The 10076-nt window shown below is 39.0% G+C and overlaps 2 protein-coding genes and 1 non-coding gene across 3 annotated transcripts; 1 reads left to right on the top strand and 2 right to left on the bottom strand.

Moving 5' to 3' along the window:
• Nucleotides 1–224: 224 nt before the first annotated feature.
• On the bottom strand, nucleotides 225–1331 carry LOC130725388 (uncharacterized). The gene has a single exon (XM_057576625.1). The coding sequence runs from the start codon at nucleotides 1329–1331 to the stop codon at nucleotides 225–227; it is 1107 nt and encodes a 368-aa protein (XP_057432608.1).
• A 2160-nt stretch (nucleotides 1332–3491) lies between these two features.
• Nucleotides 3492–6022, top strand: LOC130724631 (6,7,8-trihydroxycoumarin synthase-like). Its single transcript, XM_057575907.1, has 2 exons — nucleotides 3492–5195; nucleotides 5290–6022. Exons 1-2 carry the CDS (start codon nucleotides 4281–4283, stop codon nucleotides 5893–5895), a joined length of 1521 nt encoding a protein of 506 aa, XP_057431890.1. The 5' UTR covers nucleotides 3492–4280; the 3' UTR covers nucleotides 5896–6022.
• A 1496-nt stretch (nucleotides 6023–7518) lies between these two features.
• LOC130727184 (U1 spliceosomal RNA) lies at nucleotides 7519–7679 on the bottom strand. Its single transcript, XR_009015212.1, has one exon. It is a non-coding gene; the product is annotated as a U1 spliceosomal RNA (small nuclear RNA).
• Nucleotides 7680–10076: the final 2397 nt, after the last annotated feature.

Below are 10076 nucleotides of genomic sequence, written 5' to 3'. Positions count from 1 at the left end.
TTGACAGCCTCAGCAATTTCTAAATCTGTAACTTCCCTAATCAGCCTTTGATTCAGATCAGCCGGCACCTTCTGAGGGAAATTTCTCAAGCAATCATCTAAGTGCACAACACCTTCAGCTTTAAAAGTCTCCTCATAATGGTCAACAAAAGCATCCATGACCTCCATTTGTCCCTCTCTCCAATCCCCTCGAGTATCTTGGACTCTCTCAATTCTATTCCTGTTTCATCTTTGGATTGTAGAAGCATGAAAGAAACGAGAATTTTTATCACCATATCTGGCCCATTTAATGCGTGATCTTTGCCCCCAAAAGAGTTCCTCTTGTCTCCATAACCTGTCAATCTCCTCCTTTGTGTCCTTGACTCTATTCCAGTCAACCAGATGATGGGGCATCCCTTGCACTTTCAGCAGGTCTTGTTGCAATCTCTCTATCTCCTTATCAGCCACCTTGAAAGTTTTTTTCTGCCACTGCCAGATACTGTTCTTTGAATTATTAATTCTTTTGGAAAGGTCCTGCCAAGGATCAGCATAGCCCGTAGGTTTAGACCAGCCCTGTGCGACTATCTCTCCACACTGTTCATGTTCATCCCAGAAAACCTCGTATTTGAAGAGGTTCTTGCTCCTGTTGGTAGGGGAGTGATCAAAGAGAATTGGCGAGTGATCAGAGGTGATTTGAGGATAGGCAATGGCTGTAGCATTTTGAAAGAGAGCCCTCCACCGCCAATTGACCAAGACTCTATCAATTTTCTCTCTAGTAACAAAACCATCTCTCGGATTGTTGTGCCAAGTGAATTTACAACCCTTTAAGTCAATATCCATAAGCTCCAAACTATGAACAAAGTCTCGAAATCTTTGTAAGACTAATGGGGATTGGGGTCTCAGCCCTTCCTTTTCATGATTGTGCAAAATATCATTAAAATCACCTAAGAGGCACCAAGGGGTATCCTCTTTGTAGCACACGGCTGCAATTTGGGGCCAAAGAAGTCTTCTCCTTTGTGGACAAGGATCCCCGTAAACAAAGGTGCAATCCCAAGGGGAAGTATCATTGCTGGCTTGCACTGAGGAGTGGATAAAATAAGCAGATGACTGGAAAATGTGGATGTGTACCTCTTTCTTCCAAAGGAGGGCCAGACCCCCTGAAATACCTCTTGGATCAACAGTAAAATAGTAATCAAAACCAAGTCTTCTTCTAAGTTCTTCAATCTTTTCCCTTCTAGCTCGAGTCTCCATAAGGAAGACAATAGACGGCTTATTATTGGAACAAATGTTCCTCAGCTCTCTTGCCGTCGGGGTGGCTGCCACGCCCCGACAGTTCCAGCTCAGTATCTTCATAATGGCTGGTGGGGCGTGGAAAGGCTCGCCTCCTCAGCCGTAGACAAAGTTGCAAATTGGGAACCCAAAGTAACTTCTTCTGAGTCTGTGTTCAAATTTGTAGTGTTTCTTTTCTTTGTAGTTCTCTCATTCTCTTGTTCCTTGCCAGGGCCCGTAATCCAAGGTCTCTTTAAAACTAGAGAGAGAGCAAGCTTATTGCTGAGTTGATTTTCACAATCATTACTGATCTGCTTAGTCTGGGAAGTTTCTTCCCCTTCCTCAGGGGGAAAGCTCACAAAATATTCCTGGGTTACTTTTCCTGGGATGGAGTCCTCAGTTGATTGGCTGCCCTTAGAAGGAGAGTATGGTTGGTGGTGTCTTTTCAATTTTCGCTTGGCCATTTCCTCAGCTTTTTTCCTCCATCCATAGATGCCCAATTCCTCATTTATTTGTTGGCACTTCCTAATGGATTTTTGCTTTTCCTCCTCAGTTAGAAATGCTGCATAGGGGCTTATGTACTCATCAGATTCTTCGCACCTTTCTACAATCTCTTCTGACTCAAAGCTTGGAGTCGGGTAAGGCCAGTCAAATACAAGAGGATTATGAATGGTGTGCTCAACATGAGGAGACTCATTGTGGGGCATTTGCTCATCTTCCCAGGTATTATCACACTGAGATAAAACAGAAACGTTGCTTAACTCCATAGACCTCTCTGGAACACATGTTTGTGCAGATTGTTGGATTGTCTCTGTTCTTAGGCTATCTGGCTCTACATCTTGCTGGGTCTGTGTTAGAGGGGTTGTTGGAGGAACTGTGGTTTGTAGGGGTTCCTCTTCTCTTGACATGTGAACATCAGAGGGAGAGTTGCTAGGCTCAGCATTCTGGCTGCTGCTGCCGCCTGTTGTCTCCTTGTTCACTTGGTTCCTTCTAGGCCCTTCAGTGTTGTGTTCCCCAGTGGCCCATCTGCTTTTCCAGAACTGAACACCCTCATTTCCCCTTGTATTGCTAGTTCTGGGGGTGTAACCTGGGCTTGGTTTATCCCCATGACTTCTAACTTTTGCTGAATCGGAAAGGTTGGCTAAAGATCTGCTTGGTGGGACACTCAACGCCAACGAATAGCGAGGAAATTGTGGATTAACCACTGACATAAGTTTCTTTTTCTTGCAGGATACTTGTTCATGCCCGATGGTTCCACATTTGAAGCAAAGCCCTTGAAGTTTCTCATATTTGACTGAAACCCAAGCTTTAGGTAAGTTTTGCCTTGGTACCCAAAAGCCCGTAGTCAACGGTTTCTCAACATTCAGTAATATCCTTGCCCTGTAATAAGTTCGCAAAAGGCAGCCCTTCATCTTTGGGTCCTCTATTTCCAGAAGATTCCCAACTGCAGCAGCAAGCTTGGAGACATTTGTCAATGACATAAATTCCATTGGTAACCCATGGAACTGAGTCCAAAAAGGTACCAAGTTAAAGTGCACTTCAGCCATTGAGATCTGAGGGTCCCAGAACTGTAGACTAAGCAAGTTTCCCATGATGTTCCAGGGACCCTCAGCCAAGATTCTCGTAGCAAGGTTGGCATCAGAAAAGGTGAAGAGGAAAGTATTCAAGTTGAGGTCACCAACTTGCAAGTCTTGTAGGTTACCCCATGCTCTGACAATGGTTTGTTTGACAGCAAGCTTGTTGAGGACTTTATATGTAAAGATTCTCCCAACTAGCATCCTCTGGGCTAGATCTACTTTTGTCTCTGGATCAGGTTCAAGTGCAATAGTCAGCTCATCAAGATCTGGACTTTCTTCCAACAGTTGGTTAGGTTCAGTCATTCTCACAATCTGAGATATAACAGGGTAAACAAAAGTGACAAACACAAGGAAAAGGCAGCTTTAGTTCCAATCATTCCACACAAGGAAAGAGGCTCCAGCAAATCTGGAAGAGAACTCTTCTTAGAAAGACCTAACTCTAGAGGTAACCCTAGCAGAGAGGAAATCTAAAAGAGATATATTAGATCTAAGAGTAGTCCTTCTAGCCATCAAAAACAAATTTCTAAAAGGAACTCACTTGAGAGAGATCCTCCTTAGATACGCCCTGAATAACACCAAGCATGGCCATGATTGGTTCCCATAACTTTCAACTGGACACAAGTCCAATTAGGAAGCAAAATGACAGGAAAAAAAAATCAACACTGTTGAACCCCACAACCCACTTCACATCAATCACTAATGATTACATTCAAATAATCAACAAGGCCCAATTTTCTTCTGTTAAAGTCTTTAAGTCAGGCCCAATAATTCAGTTAAGAAAATACTCAAATTCAATCTTCAAGCAAATAAATTAAAGAGCCAGGGTTTCAAAAACAAAATGTAAAAAATTAAAGAGCCAGGTACTCCCAGACAAATTTGTGTCCAGACTTTGAAAAGTTTAGCTGTTAACAACCATTGATTTTCTTTATATATGCCCGAGCCAACTAGCCAAGCAATTATTAAGGTGGTTAGAATATAAAAATCACCTTATCATCAAATCAAAGTATTAATCTAAACTGCACCCACGGTATCCAACAAAAAATTCATCAAATTTAATATGCAGTAACCGATGCTAAAACGTGACATATCTAGTTATTTACTATAATAGTAATAAGATTATATGAATTTGTTCGTTTGTCTGTGCGATACTGCGAGGTCCTTTCTTACTCTGTGACTGTGCCTCATGTCTTCAAATCTCTTCCACAATTTGACTTTGCATTGCAAACGTGATATATTTCCTAGCAACTTGCATTTGCCTCCTGTATTATTTTATATGATATATATGAAGCGGAGGTATGTGTGTATGTATATAAATTGAATTGGATTAGCAGATGAAAAACACAAGACATTAATTAGATCCCTCTTCTTAGTTTCTTACACTGAGAGTAATCAAAATCAGATAAGATCTAGCTATATTCCCAGCTTGATCTGTTCTGTCTTGTGTCTGCAAATTAAAATGATACTGCCATTCTCATTTGTTCAGTATTTGGTACTTGCTCTTCCTCCTCTATTGGTATTCTTCATTATCCTGTTGAAGAAGAACAAGTCCATCAACAAGAAACTTCCATTTCCACCAGGTCCAAGAGGCCTTCCTATCATTGGTAACCTTCATCAACTTGACAGTTTAAATTTCCATTTTCAACTCTGGAACTTCTCAAAGATCTATGGTCCAATTTTTTCCCTTCGATTTGGCATCAAGAAAGCCATCATTATTTCCACACCTGAAATGGCCCAAAAGATCCTCCATGACCATGATCTTGCTGTTTGCACCAGAGCTCCCACACTTAGCCAGAAAAGAATTTCTTACAATGCCATGGACATGAATTTTTCCCCATACAATGATTACTGGAGAGAAATCAGAAAAATTGCTGCCATCCATTTCTTCAGCGCCAAAAAGGTCTCTAGCTTTTCCCATGTCCGGAAATCTGAGGTCAAGCAAATGATTCAAAAGATATCAGCCCATGTTTCTTCTTCCAAAGTCACAAACTTGAGTGAGATCATAATGTCTGTCGCCAGCTCTACAATTTCCAGGATTGCTTTTGGGAGAATCTATGATGAGGATGGAGCTGAAAAAAGCATCTTCCATAGCCTTCTTGTTCAGGGACAGGCCTGTTTTCTAACCTTCTTCTTTACAGATTATATTCCTTTCATGGGGTGGGTCGATAAACTCACTGGCTCACTAGCTCATCTTGATAAAACTATCAACTCATTCGACGCTTTTTTCCAACGAGTACTTGACGAGCACCTTGATCCTAATAGGAACAAAGATCAAACTCAAGAGGAAGATATAGTTGATATACTACTCCAGCTTAGAAACCAGGGTTCCCTCTCAATTGATCTCACTAATGATCACATTAAAGCTTTCATGATGGTAAGTATCATTTAATTTAATTTCCATTATTAATTCATCCTTACATTTATTTTGCCAAGCACACCTACTCAATACTTGATTTTCATTATCACAGGACCTACTTATAGGATCAACTGACACGAGTGTAGCTGCATCTGTTTGGCTCATGACTGGATTAATGAAGAACCCAACAGCAATGAAGAAAGCCCAAGAAGAAATAAGAAATCTTTGTGGCAACAAAGACTTCATTGATGAAGTGGATATTCAAAAACTCGAATATTTGAAGGCAATTATAAAAGAGACACTCAGATTTTATCCGCCGGCACCACTAATACCAAGAGAAACAATTAAGAGTATCATCGTAGACGGGTATGAAATACCGGCCAAGACAATAGTGTATGTGAACGTTTGGGCCATCCATAGGGACCCTGAGGCTTGGAAAGATCCCCATGAGTTCAATCCTGACCGATTCTTAAACAGCGGCATAGAGTTTAAGGGACAAGATTTCGAGCTGATTCCGTTCGGTGCTGGACGTAGAGTTTGCCCTGGCATGCCACAAGGAATCGCCACATTGGAGCTCATAACTGCAAACCTACTAAACTCATTTGATTGGGAAACACCTCCTGGGATGACACGCGAAGACATTGATGATGAAGGGTTACAAGGACTTGCCCGACATAAGAAGAATCATCTTTGTCTTGTTGCCAAGAACCGTACGTGAAAATCACTGTAAATTTCAATAATACAATTTCATGTTTGCCTTTTATATTTGTCTTGTTTACAAGAACCACATGTGAAACTCACTGTCACTTACATTAATGCAACTTTATTTTGGTCTCTTATCATTATTATGAAATTGTTTAACATTAGCTCCTAAAATTTAACATTAGATTCATTGTTCTTATAATTATTGTAATGCCTTCATTCAGCAGCCTTAGCTTCAGCAGATTCTGCAACCTCTCCCCTCCCTAGCTTGCTGCTACCTCAGCCTATGCATTGACAACTTGTTCCTTTTCTTTTGCTTTCTCTAAGGATTTCTCAAGAGAAAACATATCACAAGATTAAGAGTAACAGTGCTTATATCAGTTACTCCCTCTCAAAATCAATGCCTGCTGCAAACGGTTTGCAAGTTCTCTATTTAGACTAGTTGCCTTAAAATTGTTATTTGCATTGAATATCTGTTACATGGATCAGTCCATTTCATTTTTAAGATGCCCACCACATGGAAATTTCAACTTCCACAATCCATGTCTTATATAATAGTAGTACATATTTGAGTTAAAAGCAGTTAAGTTTTCTTGAAGGAAATCACTTTACTTCTGAAACTTTTAACTGATTGAAAGAGACTGCGCTAAAGCACAACTCCTTTTCCAAATGCATAATAATCAATCCTCAGTAATTCACAAAACGATCTTGGAGAGAAAGACTTTTCAACAACAGTGCTTATATCTATTGTTTGATGCTATCAGCAACATGTTTCCAATGTCGGACTTAGACAGGTTCTTCGAAGGCTGCTGAAGGTGCCATCTTAGTTGCAGCATGTTAGTGGATCTAAATCTAAACTATGACGAGTTTTGCCCCAAGAAAATGTGCTCCATCCATTAGCATCCATTTAATTGTATCACCTCTCTTGCGGTCTAAATTTCTAGGATTATCAATATCACACATGGTTGGAACCTGAAAGATCAACTTCACTGCAGAAAATTCAGGGCAAGTCAAGGCTAAAATGAGTTAGTGTACATTAGAAAAGGTAGAAAAATTTAGTCCTTTTCTAATTTAGGGTGGATACTCGAGTGAAAAGGATGGTAAGCATATATATATATATATCAGTGTGGGGCTAGCTCATGTGAACTTATCTGTGGATAAAAGAAAGAGATGTAAGGGGTCATGCTCTCAGATGGATTTTTATCAGTGATAAGAGAGTACATTGGAGATGGACTTTGCTTTCCTCTTACAATTAAACCTGTAGATACCCTCTTTAGCTTCTTCCTCTCTGATATTGACTCATCACTTGATGCTGGACCTTCTTCCACTAGGCTTGATCCTGTAATTTCTTTAACAAGTTCAACTTGTTTTTATACCATCTTTAGATCATGGTGTTCCATGGTCTTTCACATCATCAATGGGCCTTCTCGTCACAACCTTAAAAATAATTTTACTCTTAAGAACCAAGTTGAAGGTTTACCGTGCATAAAATATATTTTTTGAAATTGTATAGATTTGAGAATAAGTTTAATACAAATAAAGTAACCATGTTTCTTAAATGTGTGAAATAGTTATAACTACAATATTAAAGACTGAAATTTTATATTAAGAACCAATGAAATATTTGGACTAAAATTGAGGAGGGGCCGCGCGAACGCAGGCCCCCACTACCACAAATTATGATGTAGGCTCCACCACTTGGGTAGACCTTAGGTTAGCACCCCTCCTAAGTGCAATGGAGGTCACCAACCTAGGCCATGGGCCTTCTTGATCACCCATTGACCCCATCCAGGTAAGTATGTTACTGTGTATCACACACCTCAGTTTTATATGCCACTCTCTGCACTTGTTTCGCTAATCTTAGTGATGTGGGACTCATTGGAACAATCACTTGGAAAGCTACTACAAGTATTCAGTGCTCGAGTTGTATACCTCCAATCAAGAAAGTGGGAGATTCAACTCTTGCAAACACCTACTCTATGATCACTTATTGGATTCAATGGATCACAGTTCTCCTTCTCCTGCTAAATAAGCCTTAAATGCTAATCTCTATCTTAGCACAAGATATCATCCATCGTGATGTCAAAAGTCACGCTTAATCACTAAGTATAAAAAAATAGTAGTATGCAATATGGGTAAAGTGCCATCCGGCACAACTTTTCAATTAATTCTTGAAGGGGGGCGGGGGAGGGGACATGAAGTAAAAAGGAAGTGCATGAAACAGAACACTTTGACATGGAAGTTAATGAGGTTTGGTGCTGAACTCCATAATGAAAATGACCAAGTTCATGAGAACTGATTTGTAAACAAGTTTACCCACTATTTATTGTTCACTTGGAATGATGCTCATGCCTATTCAAATCCTTTTCATTTTGATATTTGGGGCTTCTCCATGTTAAAATCTTCTTTATCCTTCCTGAAAATCATTCATTCATCTCATCCTTCCTAAATCTTAGTTTTTATATCAATGTTTGCTATAGATTGTACAATAACCTTTGCTAATTAATTTCGGTGTCAGAAGATTCTGTAGCTTGGCTTCTACAAGTGAATGATTTCTTAGGCACCAAATAAAAGCAAGAGTGTGGAAGTGTGTTGTTCAGCTTGAGATTCATGGTGAGAGATGGAGTTGTTGAAGTGAAGGGTGAAAATGACTTGGTAGGTGGTGCAGTGAGCAATGATCTTGGGTTGGCAATTGAAGGTTTCACAAAGGCGGATGGGATGGTTATCAAAGCATAGCTAGAAGAGGCCATAGTTGCTGATAGTATTTGCTTAGAAAGTGAAAATGCTGGTTTTTGCTAGTGCAATATTCAGATTACAAGACAAGATTGTGAGAAAATATGGAAGGCAATGTATGATTTATATAAGAAATTGGGTGCCTCATTTTCTTTTGATGGGAATTGGTGTATCGTTTGGGGAGAGGGAGATAATAAATTAACTTCACTAACTACCACTTAATTGTTGATTATGTTTGTGTATTTTTTGGTGTAAGCCTAATGAATGCATAGTGTAACACCACATCATAAGAAAACACAACAACATCAAGGTATAGTGTAATGCTCGTGCAATAAGGATTAATTGCATGGTCAACACACCTCAGTTTTATATGAATTCTTGGTTGCTATCAATAACATGTTTCCGATGTGGGACTTAACAGGTTCTTTAAAGAAGGCTGCAAGTGGTGTGTCAGCAAGCCGTATTGCTCAAAGGAAAGTAAATATATAATTCAGTGTTGCTTCTTTCTTTTACTTCAAATATTGAGATCCCAATGCACTATGCTGTTAATTAAGGCACGATGAGGAACAAACATTCATACTTGGTATATCTATCAGGTAGCATACTAAAAAATTAAGGAAAGTCTCAAATCCGATCTCATGGTTATGGAATGCAAAGAAAAAAAAAATGACATCAGTGGATTAAAAAGTTGTTTCATGACTGGAAAAGCAAATAAATTTTGTAGAATTATGAGAGATTAACTTCAAAGTATTAGTTAAAAAATAAGTTTATTTATTAATATATTTTTTGAGAAGTCCTTCTTTATGCCATCAATAGAAGTTCTGGGTTTTCTTCATGAACAAGTCCTGATCAAATGTGCACTTAAATGCTATCTAAACAGGTTAACTCAACACATTTTAGCTAAAGTACTTCTTCATATTGTGCTCGTGTCTTGATTTTCCCAAGCTTCATGATTGATATAGCTGTAGCACATCTCTGGAGAGAGTTAGATTTAGGACAGGTGAAGGCTAAAATGAGTAGAAAAGGTAGATTATAAAGATTAAATGATACATTATAACTAAAGGGTTCAAGCTTTGAACTAAAGATAGGTTTTGAAATTCAGTAGTTTTTTCCTGCAAAAATAAGCCTTATATGATAATCATTATCTTTACACAAGAAACATCCATGACGATCTTAAAAAGGCTACATATAACACCAGATAAGAAAAAATTAGTATGCAATATTTTAAACTTTAAAGTGTCCTTGGTAGGGGGCACAAAATGATGTCTTCTAATGCCAAGATGGTTCAAGACCTTAAATTGTCAACTCTTGCAATGAAAATAAATGCATCTTCCGTCATTCTTTCTTGACTTTAAGCTTCTGTTTTGTAATAATCACTTACCTGCTTTGTGTTTATAATACCATCCTGGTCTCACTATTAGAACAAATGAACAATCACACGTAGTTAACCTAAGATGAATTGCT

This window comes from Lotus japonicus, chromosome 6, assembly GCF_012489685.1.
Source record: "Lotus japonicus ecotype B-129 chromosome 6, LjGifu_v1.2".
In the NCBI taxonomy this organism is placed as follows: domain Eukaryota; kingdom Viridiplantae; phylum Streptophyta; class Magnoliopsida; order Fabales; family Fabaceae; genus Lotus; species Lotus japonicus.
This window is presented reverse-complemented; position numbering and strand designations above follow the sequence as displayed.

What these genes read in the sequence shown, in the direction of transcription:
- LOC130725388 (XM_057576625.1), bottom strand. Translation starts at nt 1,331, where the DNA reads ATGAAGATACTGAGCTGGAACTGTCGGGGCGTGGCAGCCACCCCGACG.
- LOC130724631 (XM_057575907.1), top strand. Translation starts at nt 4,281, where the DNA reads ATGATACTGCCATTCTCATTTGTTCAGTATTTGGTACTTGCTCTTCCT. An exon ending in ACATTAAAGCTTTCATGATG is followed by an intron (nt 5,196 to 5,289) that starts GTAAGTATCATT and finishes TCATTATCACAG; the next exon opens with GACCTACTTATAGGATCAAC.